The sequence below is a fragment of the Mustela nivalis genome (assembly GCF_964662115.1).
Source record: "Mustela nivalis genome assembly, chromosome: 19".
Taxonomy (NCBI): domain Eukaryota; kingdom Metazoa; phylum Chordata; class Mammalia; order Carnivora; family Mustelidae; genus Mustela; species Mustela nivalis.
Genome location: NC_139038.1, coordinates 7,420,741 through 7,435,975, shown reverse-complemented (window position 1 = coordinate 7,435,975; position 15,235 = coordinate 7,420,741). Strand labels below are relative to the sequence as shown.

The following is a 15,235-nucleotide window of genomic DNA, read 5'->3' as shown; positions in this document are numbered from 1 at the left end:
CTGGCTGTAGACCGCTTGAAAGAACCCCCAAGCCTGTGTGCCCTATAGAAGTAGTCTTCTGGGCCCTCCCTTGGCTTTGCTCCTGAGCCACTAGGTCCTTCTTTAGCTCCTGACTCAAGTCCTTGGTCTTCTCCTACGTTAACATGTCACCGAGGCAGTACTTAGGGCTATGCCTGTCTTTGCCCTCACTTAATCCTGTCTTTTCTTGGGATTTAGCAGAGGAGGAAGAGAATTCCTCCCCAAAAGTACGCTTTTTATTTCGACAGTTAAACAGTGATCGTATAGGAGCACCTGGGTACCTCAGTCCGTTGAACATCCGACACTCGACGCCAGCTCAGGTCATGATTTCAGAGTCATGAGATTGAGCCCTACCCCCGGCTGGGCGAGCCTGCTTGAGATTCTGTCCTCCTGTCCCTCCCCCAGTGCTTTCTCTTGGAAAAAAAAAAAAAGTGATCATATAAATAACACGTGCTTTTTACTTGAATTTGAACAACACATGAAATATAAAGGAGAAAATAAAAGACCCCTGAAATCTCATTATCTTGAGATAACTAATTATTTGGTAACCATCCTTTCAAGAACCTCTTTATGCATTTAGGCATACGTGTGTATAGTTTTACATGAATGGGATTATATTACACATCCTTTGTGTGTGTGAGTGTGTGTGTGTGCGTGCGCACGTTTTAAGTCATGGATTCTTTTTCCCTCTCCCTATCTCTTCTTCCTAAATGAACACCCTGTCTCCCTGTTTCTGTCCTACATATGATCAATATTATTATCTGCTGTGTGCCCTTCTATATTCTTCATATCCTATTACCATCATACAGATATCTATGTATGTTTACATATCTATGCTTATATAATATGTATATATTTTATAAATAATTAGATAGGTTTTCCCCCCTTGGTTTTGAAATGTGATACCCTTTAATCCTTTAATCCATACCTTCTTTCATCATGTTTTCTTTTTCTTGCTAGTTGTTATTCAGTTGTAGGAACATATCAAAACGTGCTTATCTAATCTTCCATTGGTGGATATTTCTGTATTCTTTTTCAATTTGGGAATATGATGAATAAGGCTGCTATGAACATTCCAATGTGGTTTTTTTGTGGACATAAATAGAATTGTTGGATCGTAGTTGGTCCAAGGGACTTGCTGGAATTTCTCCACTGGACACCTGAACTTGGGCAGAAGCCTTCTCATCCACAGTCATTGTCATTATTGGTCTTCTTTGTAGGAGAGATCGTAGGAAACTCTTGCTTCACCATGTCCATAATGACACTCTTTATCTACCTAGGCTCTTGATCATGCACCAGATGACTAGAAAACCACTCCAGGTTCCCACAGACCTGTTCATCAGACAGTTCAAGTGGCACATGACCATGATTGTGGGATCAGTTGTTGCAATTTGTGTAAGTATATTTCCTTCCATTTGTCTCTGTCCCTAAAGCTTGAACCAGTTGCTTTCCATCTAGGAGAAGGAGGCTGAGGGAAGCTTGCCATTTTTTCGTTCCTTTTTTCCTCTTTCTAATCCAGAAACAGAAGTGGCGAAGAGGGACAAGCTCTTAGAAAAACAATGAGCAGGGCGCCTGGGTGGCTCAGTGGGTTAAGCCTCTGCCTTCGGCTCGGGTTATGATCTCGGGGTTGTGGGATCGAGCCCCTCATCTGGCTCTCTCCTCGGTGGGGAGCCTGCTTCCCGCTTTCTCTCTGCCTGCCTCTCTGCCTACTTGCAATCTATCTCTCTCTGTCAATTAAATAAATAAAATCTAATATATGTATGTGTGTGTGTGTGTGTGTGTGTGTGTGTATTTTTTTTTAAAGAAAAAAAAAAAACAATGAGCATATTATATCAGGGAGGGGTAGCTGTAATGGAGTCCAAAACATTAGCCCAAAAAGCAGTTTGTCTGAGGGGAGCATGGAAACTTGAGCTCTCCGTGCTTTCTCCTTTCTCAAGGTGCTGTATTTCCGCTCCAGCCCACCTGGCTCCTTTCTAGTTCTTCAAACTGAGATAGCCTCCATACCTTGTCTCTGAGGATACCTTGCTCTCCCTCTCTACCTCTGTGCATATGTAAAAGTTTTCTTTTCCTCTTGGTTCTGCTGGAAAATAGTTGAATTCTTCAAAAAGAAGCTTTATCGGGAATAAATAGAGGAAAAAGTAAAAGAAACCTTAAAGATATACATCTATGTATTTACAAAGAACAAATTATTTATCTGTGTATTTATTTACTTGTGTATTTAAAGATTTTATTTCCTTATTTGACAGAGAGAGCACAAGTAGACAGGGCAGCAGGCGGAGGGAGAGGAGGAAGCAGGCTCCCTGATGAGCAGGGAACCCGATGCAGGGCTCGATCCCAGAACCCTGGATTCATGCCCTGAGGTGAAGGCAGGTGCTTAACCGACTGAGCCACCCAGGGAACCCACAAATCATTTATGTTATGCTAGATAACAGTTGTCTTCAAACTGAGTTGCTTCCACAGCTCCTTTTTCTGGGCATCAGTTCAAAGTTTTTGTCATTTAGCCTGGGATGAGTTTATGTTGTTGCTATGACTAGTTCTGGTGAAACTGAGAATCTCTTCTTTTTTTCTTTTTTAAAGATTTTTATTATTTATTCAACAGAGAGATAAAGAGCACAAGTAGGCAGAGTGGTAGGCAGAAGGAGAGGGAGAAGCAGGCTCCCCGCTGAGCAGGGAGCCTGATACAGTGCTTGATCCCATGATGCTGGGTTCATGTTGCTTGGAAAGAGCAGGAAAAGGTCGGGAAATTGGTTTCATCCAGGGAAATCACGCAAGTAAGTAAATTCATTGGGGATAAGGAGAAACGAGCTTCTCATTGTTGAAGGAGTTACAGATAATGGAAAAGGGAAGACTAGAACAGACCTTGAGGTGTTGGCCTGGAATTGAAGGGATAAACAGAGTTATTTTATAACATTAAAAAGGAGCAGTTCAGGGGTGCCTGGGTGGCTCAGTGGGTTAAGCCTCTGCCTTTGGCTCAGGTCATGATCCCAGGGTCTTGGGATCGAGCCCCGCATCAGGCTCTCTGCTCAGCAGGGAGCCTGCTTCCTCCTCTCTCTCTCTCTGCCTGCCTCTCTGTCTCCTTGTGATCTCTTTCTCTCTGTCAAATAAAAAAAAAAAAATGAGCAGCCCACCAACCCATCAAGAGGACATAACAGACCTAACTGTTTATGCACCTAATCGCAGAGTTTCAATATATGCAAAGTAAAAACTTACGAAACTTCAGATAAAAATAGACAGATTCAGGGGCACCTGGGTGGCTCAGTGGGTTAAGCCTCTGCCTTTGGCTCAGGTCATGATCTCAGGGTCCTGGGATCGAGCCCGGCATTGGGCTCTCTGCTGAGCGGGGAGCCTGTTTCCCCTTCTTTCTCTGCCTGCCTCTCTGCCTACTTGTGGTCTCTGTCTGTCGAATAAATAAATAAAATATTTTTTAAAAATAGACAGATTCACGATTAGAAATTTCAGCATCCTTTCATCCATAAGTGAAAGTACAAGTCATCTACAATGTTGACTCTCCACTCCATTAACCTGTTATGAGTGGTGGCTTTTCAATGTAGGGTGATTGGGCCTGCTGGGACACTGAAGGGGTGATATCTCATATAGGAAGGGACTGTCAGTTATCTATAAAACACCTTTTTCTAAGAACAGAACCTCTAAGCCAGGACTTTTTTGTTTTTCTAAGGAAAAACAAAATTCAGCCTGCAACCTGCTTTGGCAGTGTGCTAGCAATGTCACGAGATTCTGTAAATTTTACAGTAGTAAAATATTTTGACCTCCATCTGTTAAGGTCATGTACCTATTACAACTTCCCCCATGTCAGGTGATATTGGAGGGGTAGATCACAGGCATTTTCTTAGAGCCTGTTAAGAGAAATTCGAGTGGAGGAACAATTTAGTTTTGATGTAATATGATTTGCAGTCATTCTTGGGTATACCTAAGTTGTAGCTAATTGTCTCGGTATAGGAATGGCTTCCAGGACTACTTCTCCCCACACTGTGCCAACCCAGCATCACGACACAAAGAAGCAGCCAGAAATCCTCTCATGTTATGAATGCTTCCTGTGACCCCCAGCACCAATAGTGGAGGTACTGGAGGAGAAACAAAATTAGAAACAGCATATTGCAAGATGGCCGACACACCTCCAGAGACTGAATCCCCATCACAGGTGGAAATAAAATAGGGATGACCCCAGCTTTGTTGGTACGTGACAGCTGTCTCAGATACTTCTCCTCAGACCTCTCCTTGTATCTTATTAGCCAGAACTGAGAAACTCTCAAGAACACTGGGGAAGTGTAGGGGCGCCCGGGTGGCTCAGACACTTAAGCATCTGCCTTCGGCTTGGGTCATGATCCCAGGAGTCTGGGGGTCAAGCCCCACATTGGGCTCCTTTCTCAATGGGGAGCCTGCTTCTCTCCACTCCTGTTCTCTCTATCTGTCTGTCTCTCTCTCAAATAAAATCTTAAAAAAGAAAGAAAGAAAGAAAGAAAAGCTTGCATTGCATTTAAAAAAGAAGGTTAAGTGTGGAATGTGACTGTTGAGACCGGCTCAAGCCAGTAATAATACCCCACATGATAATAATATAGCTCATTTGGCTGTATTATGTCCCAAATAAAAATGGGGTATTGGATAGGCAACCAACGGTGTCTGTCACAAACACCCTCCCTGAGTCTAGACCTAGGGAAACCTGCCTGAAAGAGAGCCCAGATCTGCACAAGAGACACACTCCTACAGCATCGCTGTCTCACATACACATGCCCTGAGAGTTTAGAATGAAGGAATACAGAGAACAAGGAAGAAGGGCCTTCAGGGCCAACGGGACTCCCAAACTATCACTGCGCCAGACCCGCAACCACCAAAGTTAGAAAATGATAGCAAAATCCCATTCCTCTGAGCAGTGAGCCCAAGAAACAATGTTCCCAGAGCCTAATACAATTCAACCTCTGGTTTTGGCAAAGAACAAAGCTGGGTTTCAGAGGTAGCTGAAGGCAAGTCCGTAGGCAGAGAAGACAAAAGCTTCTTGGTTTCAGCCTCACCAGAGGTTGGTCTGCACTGATTGTCTGAAGTCCACAACCTATGAACTTGAATTCTGCTGGGACATTTCCCGCACTGAGGGTGACTGTCCTGTGCATATTCTAGCAGGAGGGAAAAAACCACGTCTGCCTGTTTCTTCCTCTTCCAGACAGTAGGGTGTGGGACATTCTGAAAAATGTGGAAATGCGTAATAGCAAAACCGTCATCGTCAGATCTTACTGGAAGGGTCCATCTTCCCCAGATCATGTATGTTTGAAACATCTCAATTTCCTGTTCTCCTTTAAGTTCCACGGTCCTGATATCCAACTGCTGTGTAAGGTAAATGACCAACCTTGAGAAATATAGCAAAACCCACAGACATATGGTTTTAAACATGAGTTGGTATCTGCATACGTGTTTGGTGGTGACTGAGACACCAGCTTTGGTTCAGAAGCAGCCTGAGGTAGGGCAGGTAAGAGAACTAGGTCTGGTGGGCTGACCATGCCTTCCCAGAAGAAAGGTGAAGACACACGAATGTCTGACAGGTTCTTCTTTCTCTACCCACAGATCTTGTACATCAGAGTTTCCTGGCATGATGGCACCGTTCCTCTGCCCCCACAGCCCCACCCAGCCTGCAAGTCTTCTGGCTCTTTCCTCCAGGAGCTCTCGGACCTGACCCATCTTCTGCACTGGCCTCCTACCCCAGGAGATGGAGGGAACCTTTTGTCCTCCACCAGTCCCCAGACCTCCACTTACCACCTGAGGGGACCTTCCCAGGCCAGCTACACCCTGGGCGGCTACCTGGAGGCCATTCTTGTCGCCAGAGACCACCAGGGCAGGCCCAAGACCCATGGTGGAGATCTGTTTCGGGCACAGCTCCTGAGTCCCTACCTGAAGGCAGGAGTCCCTGGGGATATCCAGGATCTGGAGAACGGCACCTACCTGTTGACCTTCCCCCTACTCTGGGCTGGACAGGTCCAGGTGCAAGTGCGGCTGATCCACTCCAGTGAGGCCGTTGGGGTCCTGCGGGGAATCTGGAGAGACCAGTGGGCCACGGTCGATTTCACGGGCTATTTTCGAGGACCCACAGGACATGAAGAAATTGTGACTTGCAATGTGAACCCCCTACTAACTGGGGAAGAAGAATCCACCTGTCACTACAGGGATGAAGACACTGGTGAGCTCTGGTTCTGTGCTCGGCCTCCCACCCTGCCCTGCGACTCGCTGGTGGGCCATTCAAGTGGACATTATTGGAATGTGACCACACCACACGAGGAGGCCCTGCTGGCGTGGTAAGAAACCCAACATCATCTGGGATATCGGCCTCGCACCCCCAAACCCTGGTCCCCGTGATTTTTCTGCCCCAGCTACCTTTATTCATAAAGCTACCTTTATTTATCTGTCCCATTCTATCAAACATGTTTCCTGCTGTGGGCCAGGTCTCCTAGTAACTGCTGGCTACTTTCATGCAATGGTTGGCATCCCTGCCCTCTCCAAATTTTCAGTGAAGAGACTCATGGCTTTTGAAAACCCACAGTGTGATGAGTACTTAAGTGTAGTATTCACAGAGTGGGGTGAGGGCACGGACAAGGGGCACCCCACCTAGTCGGTCAGGCAGGTGGCAACTTAGCTAAGCTTCAAGGAGAACCAGGGACCTCTGGCAAAAGAAAAGCATTCCAGGCCTCGCTGCTCTTCTGAGGGCTCTTGGGAGGAGAGAAGTGGTGCTGAAATCACCAGCATGTGTGGTCAGGGAGTATGGAGGAGAGATGTGACCTCCCTGAGTGAGAGGGGAGCAGAGCCTGCAGCCTGGAAGCTGGGAAGGGCTGAGAACTGTCCTCAGTCTTGGGGGAGCAAGGCTCCCTGGGGAGACAGAGAATGGGAGAGAGGGAAGACGTGGCTCACTGTGAGCCTTACTGTCCCTGAGATCTGAGGCGTGGTGGGTGGGGACAGAGAGATCCCAAGGAGGAGAGGGGTATTTTGAGAGACCCCAAGAAAGAGGGAGGCATTTTTTTTTAAGGCAGGAGACATGGGCATCTGGTCCCCAGCAGGGAGAATAAGAGATGGAGGCAAAAACAGGGTCCCAGAAAAGGCAGGGGTGCGGGGACACCCTCACTGAGTGCGGGGAGAGAAGAGCCAGAGGTGTTTGCGGCGAGGCAAGGGCTGGCAGCTGGGATGTGTGCTGTTCCGTGGCCCCAAGGAGCACAGAAGTTCTCACGGGCTGTCATGAGGATGGGAGGAGGTGAGCCAAGCTGGAGATGCCTGAGCTACGGGGGTGCCTGCTGGCCCCACAAGACGCTCGCCTCTGGGAGGCTCTCGGAAGCTCAGACTGGGGAATTCCCACTAACACTGACTTCCTGGCATGAGAATTTAGTGCCAAGAAACCTTGGTCTTTCCAGACCAATTCTTATGCTCCCTTTGGTCAGAAAAGGAGAACCACACACCCTTTCTGCATTGGTCGATTAAAAGTAATTCTAAGATGAAATTACAGGAACCATCTCGGGATGGCGCTCGGGGTACAGCCCAGGAGTCTCTGGAGGGAGAGTGTGTGGGTTCTGATCCCGACTCCACCTGCTCCGACTTGCCAGCTTCCATCTGTGTGACCTCTGGGAAGTCACTTAACCTCTCTGTTCTCTCATTCGTAGAGGGGAATAATAATAGAACTTCCCTCAGAGGCTTGTGGTTAAAGAACAAATAAATGAACGTGTGTAAAGTGCTTGGAACAGGGACAGCATATAGCGGCTCTGATGGCTCTTACAATCGTGTCCCAAGTATTTTGCTGCTGTCGAGTGGCCCCTGCTCTGTCGGACATTGTCCAAAGGCCTGGAGGTTCTGGGAATGGGAGAGCAAGGCAGAAGTGGCCCCGTCCCGCGGGAGCCACAGTGTGCTGATAGAAGACGGGCGTTAAAGAGATAACCACACGTGTACACATGTGGCAAATGTGTAGTTGACATGCATTTGCAGCTCCAAGGTCAGGTGTTTTCTTTACATCAACTTTAATCCCATCTGAGGACCCCTGCAGCTGGGCTGGTGGCAAGAGCTCCCTCACCTAAGGTCTTGCAAAGAAACTGACACCTTGGCCATCTGGGATCCTTCCTTGGCCCTCTGGTCACCCCAAGGTGCCCACTGTCCAGACTTGTGTAACCTTGGGGTCTGCTGGGAGAGCAGCCAACCTCACCTGGGTCCAGTTTGGGACCATCTTTCACCTGCTTCCGGAAGCTTTTGCCTCTAGAGGGCGCTAGAGCCCTGACGTTCAAGGAAGGCCATCCACAGGCATTTTTCTAGATTGTAGGAATATTCTCAACCCTTTCTCCCCAGAAGCAAATTCCTCTCTCCTCCTCAGACACAGCCCTTCAGGCAGTCCGTTCCTTCATTCAGCAAATGCAAGCTGAGCACGTCTGCCTGCATGGGCCTGCTGGAGGCACTGGGAAAGCTTCCTTACGACAGGAGGGAGGGTCAGAAACAGTGAACCTGGCAATACTCAAGTAGTGTATAGAATGTTAGAAGGAGATACGGGAGCACCTGGGTGGCTCAGTTGGTTAAGCAGCTGCCTTCAGCTCAGGTCATGATCCTGGATTCCTGGAATCGAGTCCCGCATCGGGCTCCCAGCTCCATGGGGAGGCTGCTTCTCCTTCTGGCCTCTCCTCTCAAGCTTTCTCTCTCAAGCTCTCTCTCAAATAAATAAATACAAACTTTTTTTTTTTTTTAAAGAAGGAGATACAGGCTGGGGGAAATTAAAATACACAGGAGGTGAGGATTAGGAGTATGGTGGGTTGTATGGTTAGGAGTATGGTTGCAATGTTAAATAGGGGGTCAGGGTAGACTTCATTAAGAAGGTGACACCTGAGCCAAGACTTGAAGGGGATGAGACCCAGGCTATACCCGAGAGAAGAGGTTCGAGGCAGAGGAAATGCCGGGGTGTGCCTGGTGTGTCTAAGGAACAGCAAGGAAGTCCAATAACTGAGAAGGGGCAGGGGAAGACCAGTAGCATTAAGGGAAGGACATGGCATGACCAGGAATGCTCTGTAGGCAACGTAATTTTGGGTGTAAGTGAAAGGGGAGTCACTTGCAGGATTTTGAGCAGAAGACAGGCACCCTGATCACATTTTTTTTTAAAGATTTATTTAATTTATTTGACAGAGATCACAAGTAGGCAGCGAGGCAGGCAGAGAGAGAGGGAGGAAGCAGGCTCCCCACTGAGCAGAGAGCCCGATGCGGGGCTAGATCCCAGGACCCTGGGATCATGACCCGAGCCGAAGGCAGAGGCTTAACCCACTGAGCCACCCAGGTGCCCACCCCGATCACATTTTTAAAGGGTCTCTCAGACCGTTGTTTTCAGGATGGATTGCAGGTTAAGGGAGAATCAACGAGACTGAAAGGTGGGAGACCTTTGCTTCAGGTGGCGGTAGTCAAGGTGTCTAAAGTGATTCATTTCTGGGTATACTCTGAAGGAAGTACCTATAGGATGTCCTGAGAGAACATGGAACGTGCCAAAAAGTGAGAGCTCACAGATGAGTGTGGGGTCTGGGGCCTGCTCATGTGGAAGGACAGTTGCCATCAGCTGGAGTGAGAAAGTGGCAGGTGGGGTGTAGGGGGTTGGAGAGGGGGAGTTTGGTCATGTGTATTAGACACCAAGTGGGGATGTTGAACAAATGACTAGACTCACAAACCTGGAATTCGGCAGAGAAGACTGGGCTGGAGATCTTGGTTGAGTGAGACCACCAAGGGAGGGAGTGTGATCTCGAAAGAGGAGCCAAGGGCTGTGGCTGGAGCCTGGGAAGAAGGGGCTCCCACAACAGGCTACTTAGTAGGGGAGGGAGGGGTCCCAGGGACCAGGGAGCAACTGCTGGCTTGATGATGGTCAGGGAGAATCCAACAGAAGGGGCTCAGTGAGACCACGAGGAGAGTCAGCACTTCTTGCAAAAAAACGTTCCAAGCCTATGAATCATGGGGTTTTTTTTGTTTGTTTGTTTGTTGTTGTTGTTTTTAAGAGAGCTCCGTGCCTGGTGGAGGGGGAGCCAAAATCTTAAGCAGGCTCCGCCACACTCAGCGCAGAGCCCGAATCAGGGCTTAGTCTCATGACCTTGAGATCATGCCCTGAGCTGAAATCAAGAGTTGGATACTTAACGGATGGAGCCACCCAGGCGCCCTGACTCATGCTTTTAATTTCCTGTACTTCTGTGATGCTTTGACACCTTGCAGCCTTGTAGACCAAGGAGGGGTGGCCACTCCCCAGGTTAGCTAGCTCCTGGAGAGAGCAAACAACCTGCCTTCAGCACAACCCCCCACTCCTAAGTGCACACCACCACCCTGCCTCCTTTTCCCCGGCTCTTACAGTCCAAGCCAACACCCCCGGCCGGTGAGGGCCTGTACTGACGATTAGAATCTCCCTCTATAGCCCAGAGCCTGCTGACATTACTCAAAGGATCCAATCCTAACTCCCCCCACCCCACCCCACCCGCTGCCTGCCCTTCCTTGCCTATTCCTTCCTATGAAAATCACAACAAAGGTTTTGCCCTCTGCCCCTGCTCCCTTTGCCCCCTGACTGACCCTGGTGCTTCTCTGTGTGCCCCTGCCTCTCAGGAACTCTGGGTAATCCCTTATCTTTCTCATGGCATCATCTCCTGATCCGTTGGCCTTCGCAATACCTAAATAAAACCCAAATCCTGGGTACATTGTAAAACAGCTCTGCTTTCGGCACTGACGGAATCCCCAAGGCAAAGAACCCGGGTCCCTGGATCCCTGAACACCAGCGTCCAATCCTCTCCTGGCCCCAGACCCGCACCGTCTCCCAGAAGCCCTGACACTGGACAGATGCTCCTGACATTGAGGACATCCTTTCGTCCAAGAAGCCCCATGTCCCTTCAGCCCAGGATTCCTTCCCATCACACATTCCCATTAAGGGCTTCCCTCTCGCCAATTGGTTTCTCTTCAGGAATGTGACAGACAAGGTCCTCCCTCAGGGTATTTCTCCAATCTGGGTGGCCAAGGAGAGCAACAAGAGTCTGGGTAAGTGACACCGGGGCTTGCAGAAAAGGCAGCACTTCTTCCGTGCCCGTGGCTTTGGACTCTTCTGTACCCCCAGATTGCTTTGCTTACAAATAATTATTTACAGTTGTGTCCCCTCAACAACCGTGCCGCCCTGGGATCCCGGGCCCGAGGCCCTCTGGCTTCTACCACCGAGCTGTGTGGCACTCCCTGTCCTGCTCTGGCCGCTCCTTCTCCACCGCTGTCAGCATCCTGGGCTGCCTGGCTGGCCGCATCGTCCACATGATGGGGGACTCCACGCTCCGGCAGTGGTGGGAGTACCTGCGGGACACCGTGCCCTGTGAGTGGCCGTGAGGGGAGCGGGGGGCTCCTTGGAGGAGAGAAGAGCCAGGGCTTTGAGAAGGCACAGAAGATTTCAGGACAAGGACCTTTAGGATCCCTGGGGAAGCACCAGATGCCTGGGTTTGGGGCAGACACAGGGATGGGGAACAGGATGCCCAGTTACACATAATCTCAACAATTAGGTTGATGATGGGAGGCTCTCACAGGAGGGGGAATGGGTTTGAAGAATGATGAATACATAACCCCATAACCCTCGCCGGAAGTGAGGATTTGCTGGGGGGCGGGCAGTAGATACGGAAGGCATCGAGTTCCAACTTAAGAAAAATATTGTAGGGAAACCGGGGACTTATCTTGTGACACTGGGGAGACGCTGAATGTTTGCAGAGATTTCAGTTTGCTGGATTGATTGGATTGAAAAAGGGAAGTCCAAAGACCAGTTCCTCGTTAGCGGAGGTCAGTATGCAGGCCGGGGTCAGCAGTCCAGGAACCACCATCCTGAAGGAACCGACAGCTTGTTGACTGATTGCTTCTAGAGAGGGGGGAGGAGCCCAGGTAACTAGGGGTAACCGGAAACGGACTCAGAATGGGAGTTCCTGGCGGGCCTGACTAGATGTGGGAGCAAGAAGCAGCAGTGCGAGGCGATGGTGTCTTTATTTTATATTCTTCACCTTGGGTTGAACAGGTGAGGAGGGGTCTTCCGGGGAGGGTGTGCATGACGCTTTTGAACACGGGATTGGAACTGAATGGAGATGTCTGAGCCTCAGATAGAGTTTCATGTTTATTCCCCGGAGGAGAAAAGTTAGAAGAGGCGAGTGTCGTGCAAGCGGAGTCCCGTCAGAGCCTCCACGTTGTGTGCACAGATCCTACCATGTAACATGACATGGGTTATCGAGGATGCTTAACTGGGGAGTGGGGGCAACATGACAGCCGAGGAAAGAAGAAACATCAGCACCAAAACTTACCTCCCCTCCCTGTCCCGCCATCACCCCAGAGAAGCGTGCAGAGCCCACAGGGCACAAGAGGGATGTGAGCCGCCGTTTGCTTACAGAAGTCCTAAAAGTACCCACTGCTCCCACCTAGAGGCCTTAAGGTCTGTGGGATGTCATGTACCCTTCTGCTGCAGGATTAGCCTGGGTGAAGCCCCTTCCTTTGGGGGGAAAAGAGGGCTCCAGTTCCAACGTCAAGTGACCCCTGCCCCCCGGGTCATTTTGGGACAATTATGCGCATGGCAGGTGGAGCAGGTGACTTTCCTAAGCAGATGTCTCTAGAGATGAACAGAAGCTCGAGTCAGAAAGTGGAGAAAACCAGATCCTCTGCTAGCCGATGTGGCACCTTCCTGTGAGATAGAAAAAGGGACCCCTGTGCCCACAGAGCCCTGAAACACAAGGTTGGGCCAACAGGCAGGGACTGTGTGCAGAGAAAGGAGGGCCTTTCCTTGCAGGTGCATCTGGCTCTCTATCAGGGCACACAGTTGAGGGGACAGACCAGATGTCAGGAGCCTCTGGCCCCCAGCTGGCCACCGTTGCACAAGGACAGAATCCGGACAGCCTTGACTGTCTCACCTGGGGTAAGGCTTCATCCAGGGCTGGCCGAAGGGAGCTGATGGGTGAATCCGAGTTGAAGTGCTGGGTCAGAGGGGAGACCGCAGAGAGTGACCACACACACTGCTAAGAAAGGCGGGGGCAGCCAAAGGAACATCGACGAGACAAAATGCTCCAGGGGGCCAGGGAGGCCCAGGACCCCCAAGAGGTCTGGGGTCTTGGAAACCGGGAGGTCACTGGCGATCTTACAGATTAGGGAGAGTACAACCTGCTTGCTGCTAAGGCCAGAAGCGACTTGAGTCCTAAGAGGAAAGTGATGTTAGATCTTTTGTGTTTTTAAATGAGGAAGTACAGGCCCAGATTAACCCCTAAGCCTCCTCTTGTCCTCCCCACAGCTCTGAAGCCTGTGGATCTACATGCCACGTATCACACGGGGCCCCTGATGGCCGTGGAGACCACTCGGGACATCGTGCTGCACTGGCGGGCCCACAGCTGGCCCCTGCGCTCCCTGCGCACACCGGTGGCCTCCCTGCACTCTGTGGCGCGGGAACTGGGGGGCCTGGCCGGGGGCCCCCACACCGTGGTGGTGCTGGGCCTGGGCGCCCATTTCACCACGTTTCCCCCGTCTGTCTTTGTGCAACGCCTCGCAGGGATCAGAGCGGCGGTGGCAGCGCTGCTGGCCCGGGAGCCCCGCACTCTCGTGGTCATCAAGCTGGCCAACACCGGCTACAAGTCCGTGTATGGCAGTGACTGGTTCACCCTCCAGGTGAACCGGCTTCTCCGAGCTGCCTTTGCTGACCTCCGTGTGGCCTTTGTGGACGCCTGGGAGATGACCTCCAGTCTGGGCCTGCCCGACAGGATCCACCCAGGCCGGCTTATCGTCCGCAATGAAGTCAACGTCTTCCTGTCCTTGGTTTGTCCCACTTGAGCGCTGCTGCGGGTCCTGGGCTGCGTGGACGGAGAAGCTGAGGGGATGATCAAGCCTGGACATCCTCCCCTTCAGCCGTCCTCAACTCTTCGCGGACTTTTCTCATGCCCAGGCCAGCAAGAATTGCGAGGGAAGCCTGGCAGTGGTCCAGCGACATCTGTCACATCCGTGCCTGCGAGGCTTGTCATTTTATGTGCCGGAGTCTCCATTTAGAGTGTCAGCGAGCCTTCCAAGTCAAACTTCAGTCAAACAAGAGATTACAGATAGGACCCGGCAATTCCACTGCTGGGTATTTATCTGAAGGAAAAGGAAACACGAACTCAGAAATGTATCTGTACCCCCGCCTTCACTGACGGCAGCTTTATTTACAACAGCCAAGACATGGAAGGAACCTGAGTGTCCACCAGTGGATAAATGAATAAAGGAAATGTGGCCTAGATGAGATGGAGAAGGACCCTGGGAACAAGGCCCTCCCTTTCCTGCAGTGCACGAACCAAGGAGCAAACTCAGACCACTTCAAAATGATGCCAGACACGTGGTCGCCAAAATTGACGTTTCATTGACTTTCCTCCTCATTTTAATGCTAAAAACATGCCCAGAGGTGGAGACTCCTCATGCAAATGAAAGCCCAGGGTAGGAAGGAGCAGGTTGTGTCAGATGCAGACACCGCCCGCTTTCCTGGGAGTCCCTGCTCCTACCTGACGGGCATCATTCCTTTTTCCCACCTCAGCCCCTTTAAAGCTTGCCCTGGCTGTTGTTGAGAGAGCCAGTGTGACACCTTAGTCGTGACTGTGTCTCCCTTCAGCGGTAGCTGCTGCCCCAAGAAAGCCTTGCCTGTACCTTTAAATTTGGGGTCCCGCCTTGGTTTCTACTGTAGCTGGGTACAAAGACCCAAGTCTGTATATAAGAGTCTGGTAACATATATACACAGTAAAATATTAATCAGCCATAAGAGAGAAAGAAATCGGGATGCCTGGGTGGCTCAGTCGTCAAGCATCTGCCTTCGGCTCAGAGCGTGATCCCAGGGTGTTGGGATCGAGTCCCACATGGGGCTCCCAGCTTGGCGGGAGGCCTGCTTCTCCCTCTCCTACTCCCTCTGCTTGTGTTTCCTCTCTTCCTGTCAAATAAATAAAATCTTTTAAGGAAAGAAAGAAGGAAAAAAAAATCCTGCCATTTGGAACAATGTGGTTGGCTTTTGAGGGCCTTATGCTCACTGAATACAACAGAGAAAGACAAATGATCTTACTTACATGTGGAATCTGGGGGGCAGGGGGGGGATGAAGAGACTCCTAGGGAGAACAAAGCAGTGGCTGCCAGAGGTGGGGAAGGGGCCACCATGGGTGGAGGAGGTCATGTTAGGGTCCGTGATCAAAGGATCAAGACTAATACAAATTGAATATCAAGCAAAGCTTTATTT

At 50.3% G+C, this 15,235-nt stretch overlaps 1 protein-coding gene across 2 annotated transcripts; it reads left to right on the top strand.

Annotated features, from left to right (window-relative positions):
- Positions 1–1,304: 1,304 nt before the first annotated feature.
- Positions 1,305–14,928, top strand: LOC309854781 (NXPE family member 3-like). 2 transcript variants are annotated; one of them, XM_082714250.1, is made up of 5 exons: positions 1,305–1,413; positions 5,590–6,314; positions 10,955–11,028; positions 11,135–11,347; positions 13,286–14,928. In XM_082714250.1, the coding sequence occupies exons 1-5, from the start codon at positions 1,309–1,311 to the stop codon at positions 13,816–13,818; spliced, it is 1,650 nt and encodes a 549-aa protein (XP_082570376.1). In that variant the 5' UTR covers positions 1,305–1,308; the 3' UTR covers positions 13,819–14,928. The 2 variants fall into 2 exon arrangements, with proteins under 2 accessions (XP_082570376.1, XP_082570377.1); XM_082714251.1 differs by lacking the exon at positions 10,955–11,028 and having other exon boundaries at positions 13,286–13,788.
- Positions 14,929–15,235: the final 307 nt, after the last annotated feature.